Source organism: Nanorana parkeri, unplaced genomic scaffold (assembly GCF_000935625.1).
Source record: "Nanorana parkeri isolate BGI_ZX_2015 unplaced genomic scaffold, ASM93562v1 scaffold175, whole genome shotgun sequence".
Taxonomy (NCBI): Eukaryota; Metazoa; Chordata; class Amphibia; order Anura; family Dicroglossidae; genus Nanorana; species Nanorana parkeri.
The window spans coordinates 799,628-818,126 of NW_017306443.1; the positions used below are offsets into that span (position 1 = coordinate 799,628).

Below are 18,499 nucleotides of genomic sequence, written 5' to 3' on the forward strand. Positions count from 1 at the left end.
AATACATAGATCCAGATCATCCAGTCCTGAGATTTACACAGCTCTACCACACAGCAGAGCTCTGTCAAGCAGCACAGGAGACCTGATTGTTTTTTTGCTGCAGTTAAAGGGTTATTAAACCCTCAGTTTTTTTTGCATATATCTACTGCTAGTAAGCAGTAGATATATGCAAAAACGTAAAAAACAAAACAAAAACCCTTTCAAACAGGTCTTCACCGCGCGCTGAAAAGTCCCGGGTGGCCGCAAAGGATCCTGGGGCGTGCTAATGCGCAGTTCAGATTTTAGGCCAGGAGATGAGGAGAGACACAAGGTAAGTCTATCCCACCTCAACCATCACGTTCTCAAACAATTCATCCCCACACAGCTACCGCCTCATGTATCATTTCCCCCTCCCCTTTTAAATTATAAGCCCCCAGGGGCAGGGCCCTCCTTACCATCTTGTCTTGAATTGTATTGTGATTGTAATGTCTTCCTTATATTGTAAAGCTCTGCGCAAACTGTTGGCGCTATATAAATACTATGTAATAATAAGAATAATAATATGGATGCGTGCACCCGCATGCAGACACCAGGGGGACAGGAAGTGCCAGCAAGCACAGAGGAGTCAGCGATGGATCGGAGACCCGCAGCAGCGCTGGAGGGACAGATGGAAACGATAGGAAAGAAGAATGCGATCTGATTAAGAGACATCATTTAAGGTAAGTGCTGACATTAACTTTGGGGGGAGGGAAAAAAAAAACCTATGCTTTAATGTCACTTTAAGTAACATTTACAGGTGTTGTCCTACCCCCAGCCTGTGGCTGGACTGTGAATGGAGAAGCAGCAGACTGAGGCGCTCATCTTTCTGTCACTCTGCTCTTTCCTACTATCAGTATGTTCCTTGTTAGCGAAAAAAACACAAACAGGGGGCGCCTTTCCTGGTGCAGACAAATTTATTAAGATCAGGATCAAAGGTAGATAAAAAACATACTCACAAAATTCAGCATGATAGTGATATAAAAAGTAAGTCCATGGACCCAATAGAAAGTCTATGGAAGCTGCACAATCGTGTCTATGTGTCAGCAGAGGAGACTGTGTGATGACGCGTTTCCGGGGTCACGCCCCCTTCATCAGATCTGATCAGTAGTTCATCTGATCAGATCTGATGAAGGGGGCGTGACCCCGGAAACGCGTCATCACACAGTCTCCTCTGCTGACACATAGACACGATTGTGCAGCTTCCATAGACTTTCTATTGGGTCCATGGACTTACTTTTTATATCACTATCATGCTGAATTTTGTGAGTATGTTTTTTATCTACCTTTGATCCTGATCTTAATAAATTTGTCTGCACCAGGAAAGGCGCCCCCTGTTTGTGTTTTTTTCCCTAGATTTTGCGGTCTCCCTGGCTGGTTTGGGGGCAGCATCCTGCAGACCTTTCTACACACGTGCTTTTTATTATTTATATATTTTTTAACAGACTTGTTTCTGATTACACTTGTGCTTATATTGGTCCATACTGGCGGAGTAGTCCTTTTTGGCGCTTTTTTGTGTTCATATCTGTACTGTTCCTTGTTAGCACCTGAGCACAGCAACACAACTGATTGGCTCCTTGTATTGATTTTTCCTCCCCTAGTCTGAGTCCTGCTGTGTAGGAGATTGCAGGAAACTAAAACCGAGTCAAATTCAGCTACTTACTCTGCTTGCATTAAAAAAATGTAATGATGTATGAGCTGCATTAATGTGTCTTTTATATCTGTATAGAGATTAGCTTTATTATTTGTCTCTTGTATTTCATATTGTCATGTAATTAACGCTTTTGACTGTCTTGCTGTTTTTACTGCGATCGCAGTACAGTGGTTTACAGCTAAAAGAATTAAAGTGCTGCAGAGTCAAGGTACACGCATAGCTAGATTTTACAAAGTGAATGCAAACATTTAAACACCATTTGCAATGACTGTATAGTGCAAGAAACATCTGCTGCTGCTGCTGGTGCGGATGGGGGATCACTTTAATTTTCCAAAGCAGTAACAGTTCTTCTCACTAGAGATGAGACTGAGCTTGGTGCAAACTAGGGATGCATTGATACCAATACTAGTACTCGCCCAAAAGCTCCGATACTTACCCCAAGTAAGTTCCATACTTCCGCTCAGAGGGAGATGTCCTCTCACCGGTAGTGCCCCAAGAGAACATGAGCTGGCATCCCGGCCAATCAGCATCGAGCCAGTCAAACAGCATGGAACCTGCTTTCCGGGCAATTACAAAGCTGGGCGGCGGGTAATGACACGGCACTCGGCTTCCTGATTGGCCGGGAAAGATAAATATCGTTACTCTTACTGGATACCGAAAAATCGATATTGGTGCATCCGTAGTGCAAACCCAGTTTTCCCACTCAAAACTCTGACCGCCACTCCTCCCGAGCCAATCATTGGCAGCAATTGTGATGGGGGCATTGCCTGCCCCTTTGTGACATGTGCCTCCCAACAACTAATTGGGTTGGGAGGAGGAGGAGGTGGTAATTTTTGAGCATGATTGGCCAAACGCAGACGAACTGGGTTTGCACCAAGCCCAGCCTCATCACTACTGCTCACTATATGCACTGCTAGACATAAAGATCAGGCCTGGCTAGGAAATATGAGGGGCTGGATGACAGATAATCTCTCATTTCAATTGCCTGTTATGAGTGATTTGACCACAAAGAGCCGCCCTTTACCTCGATGTTGCTGACTTCTGGAAGAACTCAAACCGGTCCAGCTCTGTTGACCAGGCACTAGGAAAGATCACAGCTTGGAATAAGAAAATACTAACCTTAGTATATTGGTAGTTGGGGCTTTGCTAGAAGGAGTTTCAGAAATGGATCTTTTTGCCTTATCAAAGAATATGTCATGCTTTGCATCAGAGTCGGGCGATACTGATCCATGTTCACTGCTGCTGCTACCTGCTAGCTCCCCTGGCACTGGTATTGGTAGAGATGTGCTGCGGCTGTAATCTGTAACAATGATTCCACGTTTTAGTAAGTTACAGATTCCGTGCACTCCGTTTAGTGTATAGACACCAATCAAGATGGCTGCTGACATGAAGGCTGAACAGATGGCACCATTATTCACAAATTCCAAAGCAAATGAATGTCACAAGCACACCAGGATAGCTCAAGGGAGGGTATATATTCTATCACAGAATGTACAACCCTTTTTAACTTTGTTCCAAAGCTATGTCAAGACACATTGGGGTCTATTTAGAAAGGAAAAGTGCATTGCTATTCATCCAGCGAAACTGCGTGTACATTCATTCTCGATAAATTAACCAGCTGTTGTGAGAATAGGACAAAAATAAGTGTTCTTAAGTCTGTTTTTTCTTCTGGCCACCCCTTCATATCAGTAGCTCCCTTTCACATCAGGAGCCCCCCTTCACATCAGGAGCCCCCCTCTCATATCAGGGCCCCCCCCTTTCACATCAGAAGCCCCCTTTTGAGATTAGAGTCCTCCCTTCACATCAGAGTCCCTCCTTTCATATCAGAAGCCCCCCTTTCATATCAGAGTCCCCCCTTTCACATCAGAAATCCCGTTTTACATCAAGACCCCCCTTCACATCACAGTCCCACTACCACAACATGTTGAGGCACCCCTAAAGAGGCCAGGAGGCACACCAGTTATTTGTTACATTCTACTGTTGCCTGGATGGATCACCATACATCATGGTAATCTTTAGCTCCTAGTGCACTGGGCCACACAGAAATCAAATGGTCTGCTGTGGTTGTAGCTATGGCCCTTGGATGAAAGTTCTCTTCTCTACACTGTTCTATGAAGCCATTTACGTACACAGCACAATAAAAACTATGCATTAATAATTTGAATTTATTCTAAACAATTGTACATCAACCCAAAGCAACCAAACAGAAATTACTTGTGAGTGGCATTTGCAGTTTCATAACAATTGACCATCAGAGATCTATATATTATCTAAAAATAATCCCAACTTGGTTTGCAAAAGTCTGCTGAGTGACTTTTAATAATCTGAAATATTTAATTACTTGAGACTTATCTAAAGCTCAGTCATGCCTGGAACACAGTTGCTACCTGAGCACTGTTCAGGGGTAATTACACTAATTAGCTGTGCAGGGTGCAACATTCTACCTAAAAATGATCACAGTGACATTGCAACTTTGTTTAAAAAAATAAATAAACCCACTGGGCAGGGCAGCAAGAGTACACAACCGGAAGAGCCCCAGTGCTGAGAGTTCTAGGAGACTATGGGGGACTATGACCACAGAAGAGTAATGATATATGACTGTGGTGTTGAGAGATTGACATGATGGAAGAATTGTTGGACAACTCAGACATGTGACACGTAACAGTAGTACCAAGCCTGCAATGAGGACTAAATTTACACAATGCAAACAACTTGAAATGCTATGCTGATAAGTAGGGATGCACCAATAAGTATGCACCAATACCGAGTATTTGGACGAGTACGAGTAATGCTCCCGATACCGTAACGTCCGTTATCAGGAAGCTGGGCGGTGAGTCATTACACGCCGCCTGGCTTCCCGATTGGCCAGGAAGCCGGCTCCATGCTCCCTCGGTCACTTGGAATCCATCCATCCAATATCGGTACTCGTATTCGATACTGAAAAACCTGTATAGGTGCATCCATACTGATAAGATGTATTTAATAATTTGTAATAACACCTTGCTAAAAGTAGTGAAGCTCAGTAACCCAGTCAAAGTCATGCACCTACGTTCCATACCAATGCTCTTATTCTTATTTTTGAAAACCTCAGAGTGCATAAGTTCTTCCTGTATCTGTGCCGATTTCCTCCAGATGCTCCGATTTCCTCTCACAATCCAAAACATACCAGTAGTTTAATTGGCTTCCCCTAATGTGTATAAGAGAGTGATAGTGATACTGGACTGTGAGCTCCTTCGGGGGCAGTAAATGATGTGGATGGATTTATGCATGGAGATTGTACAGGATAAAAAGGTGATAGGATGTGATGTTAGCTGCTCAGCAAATTGTGTGTTAGAGAAAGAATATAAGAAAATAAGTCAGGGTTCGGCTTTGAAAGTGTCTCAATAACAATGTATAACATGTCAGTTATTATGCCCATGCTTTACATTATAGAAAGGATTCAACTCATTCTGAATCATTCACATGTAAACTCCTAAGAGAGACAACAGAGGGCGCTCCACTACACATGGATCCAATAATACTACATGCTTACCTGAGGGCTTATAGGCAATTTTACTTTTCTTGCCTTTATTGGCTTGTTTGAGGAAGAAGTCTCTGAGCAAGTCTGCAACCGTGGCACGCTTTACTGGATCAGGCTCAAAACATAGCAATATGAAGGCTCTGGCTTCTCCAGACAGGGACTCAGGAATTTCTGGGTGGATTTTAAACATGCCAACCTGTAACAAATAAAAAAGATGATCTAGCCATAGGAAAGTAAATGTATTGTTATAAAAGTTGTAAAATGTACAATCTGATCAACGCTAGGGGGTGTATTTATATAAAAAAAACTAGCAGAACCATCCATCCTGTGAAACTGCATGTTCATTAGTTCTGTGCAAAAACAAATGTTCTTAGTACATTTTCTTTTAAGGTCAAATGTAATATTAGGTAAATATATCATTATGGCGACTAGATGAAGCTGAGCAGCATAGGAAAAGTATACTTTTTTTTTCTATACTCCACAGCTCCATCTAGTGGCCATAATGCAGTATTTTCCTGATATTTCATTTGACCAGGAAATAAAATATACTAAGAATGGCTGTAGTGGTTAAGATGCCTTATGCCTGCTTCATATGTCTATGATTTGTTTTACATCATGTGTTGAAGTGCTCTATTCAGGTCTCCACCCAGTGTGAGGGTAGCCCGTTTGAATGGGCTGAATAGGCTGCCAATGCACCCCAGCACAGCTATAACTACACCTGACCCTGCAGGTGCATTGCCTTAGGGCATTTGGGTGGTATTCAAAAAGGAATGGCACCGTAGCACACCAAAACACGTGGCGTGCGTTACTGCAATGTGCTAGTATGAACTAGGCCTTATTGTAAAGTTAACAGGAAAATAAGGGCTGCCATTTCTGACCTCCCTATAAATATACTAACTGCCTTGCTATTAGGCCGATCCTCTGTCTTCAATACTTTGAGTCACGGAAGTAGTACAAGTATGCAGATCAAGCCAAAAACAGTCATTAGTACTCATCTAGGTTTTTTCTTGGCTATAATCTGAATGCCTAGGTCAGAATGACAGCCAGACAACTAGCATTTTCAGATGGAGAAGTCAGCATTGACAGCCAACATGTTTCTCTTATGACAGGTTTCCTTTAACTGTAAGAGTGTTGTTTAAACAGAATTTAGATAACAGAATAAAGAAGAAGCAGAGAATCATCTGCACTTTTCCACATAACACAGGAAGACTAAGCAGGGAAATGAATTATCAGTGTGTAAGAAGGAGAACTCATACAATCCACATTCTGTCACCGCTGATAAATGTATCTTTTCCTGAAAACCTTGACATACAGTTAGAAGTCGGAAGGATTTAACAACTCCAGAGCCAACTAAATTTACAAATGTTGCTGCTTCTACTTTCACTTTTCTCTTGTATCTCACTTTGCAAGAATTGCATTTCAAAGGGAAAGGAGAATTGTTTACAGTGGCACTGCACCTACGACTAGATAATAGTGTTATAGGCTATATATGTACCAAAGCTTAACCAGCTTACTTGGAGGCATTCTACTATCTTGGTACCTGCTCCCACGTACTATATGAACTTTTCTTATTTGCTAACTTTTGGTCAGTTAAATTTACCAGTAAAAGAATTTTGTTAAATATGAAAAAAAATAAAATAACTGTTGATCCTGCCCAAAATCCTGTGCTTTCCTGGGTCCTGTTCACTCTGCAGTGTTATCAGCATTAGGGTTAGCAAACCTCCCTCTATGTTGTGGTGATGAGGAGGAGCTGTGCTGTAGTCCTAACACAATTCATGTCCTAGGATGAAAACCAATGCTTCTCCATAGATGTACCGTGTTTCCCCGAAAATAAGACACTGTCTTATATTTTTTTTGGCTCAAAAAAACACACTAGGTCTTATTTTCGGGGTAGGTCTTATTTTTTTTTTTTTTAATTTATAACAATCTAAAGTTAATGCAAATCCAAATTAAATAATCCAAAATGGCAAAGTTAAGAATAGGGTGATCAGGGCAATCAGGGGTGCCATACCTTTCCAAGAGTGCTTTCACTATGGATTCCTCACAGGCGGAGTGCATTTGGTATCACTCCGCCTGTGACAGGAGTCGGCGCTATAGAGGAGGCATTGGCTTATGCGGCTCTGCTCCATGTGCTGCCGACTCGCTTCCTCTAGTACTGGCTTCATTTGCACCACTGATTCTCTCCCGCGGCTCTTCAGGTTCCCCCCTTATGCCACCACCGGCCCTGGCAATGGTCACAACTAGGTCTTATTTTCGGGGTAGGTCTTATATTTTAGCAATTCCCAAAAATAGTACTAGGTCTTATTTTCGGGGTAGGTCTTATTTTCAGGGAAACAGGGTAGTAGAGTAAGCGTTGTCACCCTGGGAGAGGAAATGTGTTACTGGCCAGATCGCCAGGTGAAAATAAATGGAAAACAAAGGCCTAAAAATGAAACTAACACAGGTAGCACAGCTAAGGTCTGGAAGGCTGCAATATACTAACATTTTTAGTTTACATACACTTTAATGCAGAACTTCAGTTAGAAAAAAAGAAGTTAAAAATGAATAGCCCAGTAAATCATAAAATACTAAATCAGCTCATCTCTCTGTCATTCTGCTAATCCTTCCTATCAGCATGCATCTTGTCAGCTCATGAACTGATTGGCTCCTTTTACTACTTTTTTTCTCTCACACCCACCCTGCTGTACCTGGATTGCAAAGGGCAGATAGCAGGTCAGATTCAGGAGCTTACACTGCTCTCATTCAAAAAGTGCATTTAATTACTGGGTTTTTATTGCTGTCTGTATATCCATGTTGGGAAGATTTCCGCTTCCTTCCTGTTCTGGTGACACCCATTGTTCCCTAGTGAAGTGAGTGAAAATTTTCCAAAAATAAAAAAACATAAAAGTCTGATAGACGTTCTAATGCTTCCCCTATTCTATCCAAAACTAAAACAAATTGCTAATGCTGGGCTTTAAAGAGCCCTAAAGGAATAGGAAATATGCAGTCATTTTTATATAAAACCATAAACAAGGACATGACAGTTATTAGGCTGAAACTTTACCTTAAACATTGCAGCCTGGGGTTCCCCCAGCTCATGGAATGGGGGCCTTCCAGTTGCCATTTCAATGATTGTACAGCCAAGAGACCAAATATCAGCAGGAGCTCCGTATCCTCTGGGCCCTTTATCTATAATCTCCGGTGCCATGTATTGTAATGTTCCTAAAAAAAGAAAAGAGTACAACAAATCATGTTAATATTGACCAATTATAACAAGACATATATAACACAGTCATACACAATTACATCAATCAGTAGAGATTACTTCACTAAGCAGCAAAGGCTTATCTCTCATCTGTCAAATCAATTCAGTAAATTGTTCAACATCTTCAACCCACCCAAATGAGAGTGTGAAACACCTTTTACACTTGTTTCCACTGAATACCCTAGAAAATTGTTGCTTTAAAGTGGAACTAAACTTAGGAGTTAATCTTAAAATGGCATTCAAGTACCTTAACTATTAAAAATAGTATCTTATTTGTGTATCACTCAGATATAGATCCTCAAATCATCCATGAATTCATGCTGACACTGTCCTTCCTTCTGGAGGGTGGCTACTTTTGTTCTCCATGGTCCCTGTGTGTGATGTAAAGAAGTCACTGCTCCAAGCTCACTCCTGTGATGGACTACAATCTCAATAAACCACAATGGATACATGTCTGCCCCAACAGTTTCAGTTCAACCAATGCTGTGACCATTAAAAAGCCAAATAATGCTGCCACACTCCTCCAAAGGATCTTCCATAATGAAGATGAAGCAAATAAAGGGGGAATCATCTCCAATAGAAGAACGTCTTTACAGGCATGAGTCAAATTGCAAAGGGAGGGGGTTAATCACTCAGGTTAGTGAATAAGGTAGAGCTGTTTACTTCAATCATGTGCAACATAACTGGGTATTCAAAATGAACATAGGTTCACCATATTCACCAGGCTCAGTGAACAGGCTTTACTAAATTACCCTAAATTACCCTCAAAATCTAGCATGAATTCTCGCCGTTACAGTTGCTGAGAAAAACCTCATAGGAAGCCAGCAAGTTATTCTTTTACATGGTACTCACCCAAAACTGAAGTATAGGTTTTAGTTTGAGATAACTCAAGTTCAGTCCAGTAGTTTTGTATATTAAAAACAATCCCTGGTGATTACAACACTTTGGCCCTTGAGTAATTTATTTTTGTAATGTCATTTCATTTAGCTTTATCCAGCTGGCTTCTTAGGAAGATTAGCATATGATCTGTATTTGCAGCACTGGTAGCATGGCTATTCTGTACTAGGTATACAAAAAGTACATGCTTTTCATACTCATTCAATGACCCGGAGACTGGTGATTATAGCATGTCCTTAATAAGATTAGATGTCCAATCCAAGGCACCATGCAGCCTTCTGGAAGACGCCAGAGCATTCCACAGCTGTCATTAGGCTTCTGATCTCAGAACATCCGCTCATGTTTTATGTGAGTGTACACTTTATACTACTCTGCTAGCATTAATTCCAATGATGAGGGTAATTTTAGGAGCAAGTTGCCTAATAACTATAAATTATATGTGTTTTGCAATAATAATACAGACCTGTACAAATAATCCTCCTACATGTGTTCAGATGTGAAGTTCATCCATCAACTTCCTCCAGTGTCTGCTCCCATCTGTCAGTTGATGGTAGCACATCAGTGGTGGAAGGAAATTAACTTAACATAAAGTAATGTGCACTATACACTGGGACTGTAGCGGTAGGCTGGCTCCATTTTCTCCATCTAAAACAATATTAAATTATATTGTATTAACTGGAGAAAAATCACTTGCATAGCTTGAGGATTCCCAAAGTTAGTACAGAGTATAGTTATTGAAGAGAATCTATATAACTATTATCATTCTTTGAAAGATAAAATTACAAGATACAGTAGATGGGAGACATGTAAACAGTATACATCCCTTTAACTTCATATGTCAGCTCAGACTACAAGAATTGTTCACTCAGTGTGACCTTTGATATAATGTCTGGCAGTCAGGAAAAGTCACAGCTCTATACAAATTCCCTCATCCATACTATTTATATCTCAGAAATGACCTTGTGTTTTACCCAAAGAGGTTGATAATTTTACAGATTAGGTCACAAACAACTTTCAGTCAATATCTTTTGGAATATCAATTATCAATCGCTAAAAGAGAAATCTAGTTGTATAATGGAAAAGTTGAGATCAACCCATGTATGTTGTCATCATACGTTGTATTTCTGCTATATCTGTGGACTACAGATCCACACTTAATTTGGCTATGCTCAGTAAGATTCTAACGGGCTGGTTCAAAAAATGTTACATATGTGTAATAGAGATCTGAAAGCAAATCCATCGTTAGAAAAAGGTGTAAAAGCAACATGGGCATGCAAATGCATCAATCATAAAGTGGAAGAACATATGCGAGTTACGTCTTTCTCTCCAGACATTCAGAGCTTCCCCGTGGCCATTTGAAGTTCTTATACAAATAACCATTTTATGAAAGTTAGAGTAAAGACACAACACCCTTCATATCCCACAATGCAGTTCCCGGACCTCTGAGACCTAATAAGAAGATCTGTTCTAACTCTTAGCAAGGAAAGCAATAATGTGCAGCTTTCTGTCATTCAGCCACGTGACACTGAACAAGAGATATCACTCATTTCCCTAACCGACACTAAACAGCATACATGGAAGAATCTGCACCGCCGACTACTATATTTAGTCAGCTGCCAGCTACTGCCGTTGCCTGCATACCCTAATAGTAACTGCTAGGATGCAATCACTGTTCACCCAACCATTTTTCACTTTGCTCCTTTAATTCTGAAATCGACTTTTGTTATGCTGGGTGGTGCCGACACACACAGCTTGGATTCGAGCCATGTACAGCTAGCCTTAGTCAATAAGAGCAGTGGTCCCCAACCCCCGGGCCGCGGACCGGTACCGGTCCGTGGATCATATGGTACCGGGCCGCGGGGCCCCGCACTGCCGACGGCTTCACAGTGAATATCAAACATTGACCGGTCCGCGGCGATAAAAAGGTTGGGGAGCACTGCTCTTGAGGAAAAGAGAGAAAACATGAGGAAAGATAACAGCACCTCATGGTGCCTGCACTTGTATGCCCCTGTTGGAAGATTTAAGATGTGATGTGCAAGTGCGACCAGAAGAAGAGAATGACTGCCAGTCAGGCACTTAGCTGGAATGTTCAGAGAGACTAGTGACTCTCCAGGAAATTAGGAGGCAAGTATCCTAATGTGCTTGTCCATGTGAGAAAAAAAAGTGAACAGCAATATCTTTTTAAATGTTAACATAACATGGACACATATACAACACAAGCAATGATGCAAGCTTCATATTTAACAAACTCAAAAACATGAAAAGGACAAGAAGAACATGAACAGAAATGTGAATTACAATGGCATAGAAGGACATCAAAGAGGTTGTCGGAAAGAGAGAAACAAAGAGGTGCCACTAGAGTACAAATGACATTGGATTGTAACTGTGAAATCAGATCAGCTCTGTAGCCATAGAAACATCATTTGCTGATTCTTACCAGTAAAAGTCTCTGTACATGGGTTAACTCCAGCAAGTCGCTTAGATGTACCAAAATCTGATATTTTCACCACTCCACTGTATGTGTTCACCAGCACATTATCACCCTAGGATAAAAATTATTGTTACATCACAATTATCTATGAAAGGAAAGAAATAAACGGAACAATGAGGCGCTCTGAATACAGTCAGATATTTTGACAATCAAAGCTAAAATATCCTTTCTGGAAAAGCCTGACATGTTCCGCAACTGCTTATTCCATTCCTAAATTAGTGATTTCTGACCTGACGGCACGCTCAGAAAAACAATTGCTTTTGATTCCTGCAAACACTGACTTTCATTACCTTGTTGTGGTACCAGTAAGCCGGTTAATGCAAGCAACTCTAAGGTCTGTCACACATCTTGCAACAATTGCTTAGTATAAGGGGGTATCAAAAAGTAATGTTGAGATATAGAATGTTTACACATAGATGGAAACAATACCATTCTACAGAGCACTCTTTGCTCCACTGCTTCAGAGTTGTTCTAACTTTCTGCAGGTCTTCAAATCTTTTACCATAAATGTAATCCTTCATTGGACCAAAGAGGTAGAAGTCCGATGATGCCAAATCTGGGCAGTAGGGTGGATTAGGGACCACAGACCAAGCCATTTTGGCAATCACCTGACTGTATGACATGGATGTCCTTTCTTCCTAAACACTTCCTTCAGCTTTCGAAGTGTACCAATGTAGGTGTGAGTTAACAATATAGCCATATTGGTTTAAAAGGTTGCATTTCAGAGTGAACCCTTGCTTACTTTAAGTGTTTAATATATTGCTGGAAAACCTATGGAAGGTAGATAAGGGTGTCAAATAAAAGAGGGGAACAAGGAGGGGGGCAATAACTGGGGATGCCATACATCTCTACCCTTTATACTAATATTTGTCAGTCCAGTGTGCAATTACATTTTCTCTTCATTGATAGCTTTGTGGTAGGAAGATTCATGTGTTCAATGTAAACGCATATACCGGTTTCCAGGAAACCGAAAATGAACTTTTATTTAGTGAGTTCCTTCCAGGTAAGGTATGTTAGAACCTCAGTTATATGTGCTGATCCTTTACTCTGTACTTTGCACTATTTGTGGTATTTATATTTCACAAATGTTTGAAAATATTTTACTGTTAAATAAAACTCTTCAGCAAATCTTTCAGATTGATTGAGAAAAAAACCCCTAAAGCACAAATGTTCTAGTAAAGGCTTGTCACTTATATTCAGTGCATTCAAGCAATGTTTGGAATTTTACAACCATTTCAATGCAGATGGTAATGTTATACTCCATTTGTAAGACAGAAAATAGAATTTGAAGCTTTAATTGAAAGATGTGAGATACATTATTAATACATTATTATTATTATTGTTGTTGAGCAAATACAGGAATACACTATGTTTTTCTTAGATGATAAATAAAGCAAACGTCATTAAAGTTTTTTATTTATGATTTATTTATTTTATTTATTAAAATACACCTTTTAGAAAAAAAATAATAAATGCACACTTCTTCATAAAAGAAAAAAATGTGTATTTAGTATCTTTTGGAATCGAAGCCAATAAAACATTGTGGATCAGTAGATTATGTGTGCAATGCTTTAGCTCCTGCAGACTCTCCTTCCAGTCCATGTCTGTACTGAGGTATGGTATTGAGAGTATTTAGAGGTGAAGTCACCACTTGTTTTCTACAGAGAACTGCAAGTCCCTCTGCTGAAGTGGATGACGGGACTTGTAGTTTCTCCATTAACAGATCCTGTCAAAGGAGGGTGGGGCAGGGATTGTGATCTGACCATGTACAGGGCTGTGGGATTCCTATCACCCGACACCCGGGACATGCAGTTACATAGTTACATAGTATTTGGGGTTGAATAAAGACATACGTCCATCAAGTCCAACCCATATAGGTCCACGCATCATCTCATTTTTGGGGATACTGGTATCCCTGGATATTACGGTCCCTCAAGAAATTGTCCAAACGTTTCTTGAACAAATCTACACTCTTGGCTGAAATCACTGCCGATGGCAGTGAGTTCCAGACCTTAACCGCTCTTACTGTAAAGAACCCCCTCCGGAACAGTTCCGGTCAGGTGTTTTTTTTCTACATTTAGCCCTGATGTGGGCAAGCAGGGCTAAATGTAGAACGGGGGAGCTGCCGCTCGCTTTGTACAAGTGACTTGTAGCAGCCTGCTTGTCCGTCCCCAGCATCGCTTTCCCCTATTTAGATGTACGAGGGACTGAAACACCCATTCTTCCATAGTTATATCATCCTGAATGACTCCTGACTAGGTTTCAATATGCAAGTGAGATGACAAAAACATTATTTGTTCACCTGCAGAACAAGTTCGGCCCTTTTGATTTCTGTCTACTGTCAAAGTGCCAATGTACACTATCAAGCACACTCACAGCTACTGCATAGCGCAATGGGTCAAAGGAAAAGTACCTACGCACACACATTTATAACCAACAAATCATTTTCTGAGTCAAGAGTCTTGAACAGAAACAATCTAAGGGGTCTATTCACTAAGCTGCTGTAGGCAGCCGAGTGAACGACCGACCTGAAGCGAAGTGAGCCGAACGCTGTTCGGCTATTCACTTCAGGCTGGTACGGCTGATTTCAGCCATATATCGGCTGAAATCAGCCGTACATCGGGTGGCTTCGGGGCGGCCGAACATGCTCACAATGTTCGTCCGACCCGAAGTGCAGAAGGAGTTTGACTCAGCCGATCCAACATCTGGATCGGCTAAGCCGAACCTCCGGCAGGCTACTCGCTGCTGTCCGGTCTATTCTTATAGATGCCGAACAGCAGTGAGTGAATAGCCGAATGCCGCTGAGCGGCATTCGGCTCGGCTGTTCTGCTCGCTCCCTCTGTGGGACAGAGCAGAACAGAAAAATAGTTTAAAAAGTAGAAAAAAATAAATAGAAAACGATTGTGCGGAGCTAGCAGTGACAGCTAGCTCCGCCCAACTGTTTTCTTTTGGCCGGCGGTTCTGCTGCCGTCAAAAAAAAGAAAAAAAAACATTTTCGCCATAGGAATGCATTGCTAGATTCCTATTGGCTATTTCAATTTGCAATAGCCAATAGCAAACTAACTATTGCACCTGCCCTCTGCTGCTGTCAATCACTAGTGGGGACCTGATGGAGAACTGCAGGTCCCCTCTGCTGATTGACAGCAGCAGTGGGCGGGTGCAGTAGCTAGTTTGCTATTGCAAATTGAAATAGCCAATAGGAATCTAGCAATGCATTCCTATGGTGAAATTTTCTTTTTTTTTTATTCTGACGACGTAAATGGCTCGATGTCAGAATAAAAAACAAAAGAAAAAGCAGTGTTTCTCTCCTGTGTGGCCGGGAGCGGGAGAGTTGGGCTGTCTGGAGATCAGTGTCCCTGGTTAGCTGGTAACCAGGTACGCTGATCTCTCTGCAAGTGGCCGGAGATTTATTCTAGTCACAGTTCAAGACAATAATATTTATAAAGAACATCTTCTTAAATACTGTATAAGGTACTCAAAGTCATTTTAGGCAATCCTCCATCCATGGAAAGTTGCCTTGTATGCTGCCACACATACAGGATTTTGTGTACGCAGTGGAAAACTGACTACTGAGAGTCCCCACATATAAACTTTGTAGAGCAGCACTCATCCTTGTAATGTGCATGCTCTCTTGTTGTGGTGCCATCTGGTTAAGAATTAGCCTTAGTCAGGAACTTACAAAAAACCTACCAGTACCGGGGGAATTACCAAAAAGTGTCGGAGACAAACATTGTCTCAACTAGAGCACAGCCAATCGGCTTTTACATTTTCATTTTCTACTTTAAAGCGGTTTGTAAAAAATAAAACATTTCCTCAGTTGTAATATTTGCCCCTTCCGGTCTGTGTGCAGCAACATGCCTCTAGGCTCAATTCACAAAGCTAACACGCCAACATGGGGATCATTATTTTAAAAAGGGAGATTTTTTTTTTTTTTGTTGAATCCAATTACATTTGAAAATGATAGACATATGAATTAGTCTGGTGATAAAGCTTTGTGAAATGAGCCTCCTGAGTGTATCACAATAACCTGACAAACTGTAAACTTGGCACTAAGCCTATTTCTGCAAACAATGGGGAACAATAAGGAAGCAGCCAACCAATTGTTGACTCTCACAATTACATTGTTTACTTACCAAATAAACAGACCAATCATTTAGTATAAAATAAACATTAGAAGAAAAAAGTCCAAAGCAAACCTCATTAGTCTTTAATGAAAGTCTTGGAAAATGCACCAAAACATATTCTACTACAAATACAAATATACACATTTGATTCGTCGACGTTCAGTCATTTACCTTTATATCTCGGTGTACAATCTGATTCTCATGTAGATACTTTAACCCTTCCAAGACCTGCTTTGTGTAAAATTTTATGGTCGGTTCCTTCATAGGACCCCATTTAGATCTCAGGAGAACTGAAAGACTACCTGTACATAGAAAGATGATCATTTCTCAGGTGACAGATTGCCAACTACACGGCAATGCAGTTTTTTTATTTAAAATCAAAACTAAAATGAGGCATTTTATTTATTCAAAAGGTAATTTTAATAACAATCATAATAATAATGTTTAAAGCTAAAGTGTGATGTATGCATGTAACACCTTCCCCTGGGACCCAGTGATGTCATGGCTGGGTCTTTCCGCTGGCCTATGCTCTGTAGTAAGTTCAATTTTGGTGGGAGAGGTTGTCAGGCTCCTGTAATTGTCACAGCACCTGCCCTTGAGCGTTATATAAAAGAACATATCCCTGACATCCTTTTAGATGTGTGATCAGTTGCTTGATTACATTCTAAATGTTTGTAATCAGGAAACTGATCAGCAGATCGCACAGCTAAAGTCTGAATAAGCAAGTCTAAAGGGGTGCCAGGGATGTGGTCTTTCAGATAATGCTTAAGGAAAAGCATAACAATGACTGATGCCATGACATGGAGCAAAAATGATTGATAGCAGAGAAAGCTAATAGCTGTGATAGACAGGCCAATGACAATTCTGATCAGGAAAAATGGGGATTGATGATTGTCACTAAGACAGGAAAAAAAGGCAGGTTTAAAGGGTTTTGGAGATGCAATCAGTTCCCACATAGGAGAGGACTTAATATATGTGTGGGAAAACAAGGTAAGGCTGAAGTTCAGCTTTAACTATATCTCATAGAACGTTTGTCTCCATACTGACACGAAAAATAAAATATGGGGGAAAAAAACATAAATTTTGAGAACATTTCCAAAACACTGGAGTTAGGTGACATAGGGTTACACTGTCAATATTGTATTTTGGATCCTGCTTATTCACAATTACGTATAGCCAAAAATCACCTGTATTGTCCGGCAACAGACTGTGGGCTTTCAATCAAGTAAATGTAACTGCTAAAAAAGGTGTACAGAGTCACAATTAAATACAACCCCCCTCTCACCAGAACAAATAAATATACACAAAGCGAGCTAACATTTTATGGCCAAACACAGTGACATACACTATTAGTATCTATTAGTATACCTGAAATGGTAAATACGGTTATACAGAGAACACTGAACATTTACATCAGCCTGCATCAGAGCAGCTTAGACCGTCAAGTCCCTAACAAAATCATACAATATTATTAATACAATTATTAGTAGTCTGCAGTCTCAGAGGGGAAGAAGAAGCCCATTAAGTGTACATCATCCACAGGTCATGCTGCAGATTTCAGTGTAGTCATTAGAAAGCAGCTTATATAATTGTATAAATCACCAAAGGACAATACTAGATAAAAATTAGCATGGAATGAAGACAGTTTTGAATTGCTGTTTATCACAAATAATCAAAACAATTGATTACTTCCAGCATTTAACCCGTTCATGACTGAGCTAGTTTTCAGTTTCTGTTCATAAATGACTGACACACTTTTTACATTTTTGCTGTGTGATTCTTCCACAGTAGTAATATACTTTCTTACTAAATGTACCCACACATATTATATATTGTTTTTTAGAGGACAGATAGGGCTATATAATTATATCAAACATGTGTACCTAATGCCTCACTTAGTTTGAATAAAATAAAAAAAAATGAAGAAAAAAAACTAGAAGAAAACACTTTTTTTCCACAAGTTTTGATTATTATTATTTAAAAAAAATAATTTTTTTATTTTATTATTATTAGGCTGCTCCAAACTTAGGAACAGCTAATAATAACCTTAGAGACTGATCCTGACTTTAGTCAAATTCAGATCTCACTAAAAGCTCTTTGATCGTGCCTAGACGATCAGAACTGATACAATGTATCTCCTTTGAGTGAAATGTATCTTTTGAGTGAAATGTATCTAAACATCGGGCTCTCGAGCTGTCAAAACAAATAGCAGAGAGGTGAGTCACAGCTACCTCTCTGCTATTTTTAGCTGTCAAATACGGGATTGCTAATAGCGGTCCCGTATTTGCATGTAACGGCTTAATTCTTTAATTAATGAAAGGAAGAAGCTTTTACAAAAAGCTTAATTATTTAATTAATGAATGCCTCAACACTGAGGCATTCATTAATGACTGGTAACCGCTGAGAATCAGAGGTTACCGGCATTACAAAGCCTGATATAACTCGTCACGTACAGTGTACGTGCCCAGGCATATAGGCACTTTGTGACTAGACGCACAGTGTACGTCTCCCGTCACGAAGGGGTTAAAAGTGGAAACTTCAATTGCAAAGTGTA

The 18,499-nt window shown here is 40.3% G+C and overlaps 1 protein-coding gene across 1 annotated transcript in view; it reads right to left on the reverse strand.

Moving 5' to 3' along the window:
- MAP3K15 (mitogen-activated protein kinase kinase kinase 15) overlaps positions 1-18,499 on the reverse strand; it is a 138,089-nt gene that overhangs the window by 12,397 nt on the left and 107,193 nt on the right. Inside the window, exons 17-21 of the mRNA XM_018554843.1 lie at positions 16,117-16,247; positions 11,768-11,873; positions 8,233-8,390; positions 5,202-5,385; positions 2,789-2,969 (exon numbers count right to left, since the gene is read on the reverse strand). Coding sequence (XP_018410345.1) covers positions 2,789-2,969; positions 5,202-5,385; positions 8,233-8,390; positions 11,768-11,873; positions 16,117-16,247 — 760 coding nt within the window. The remainder of the gene's footprint in view (positions 1-2,788; positions 2,970-5,201; positions 5,386-8,232; positions 8,391-11,767; positions 11,874-16,116; positions 16,248-18,499) is intronic.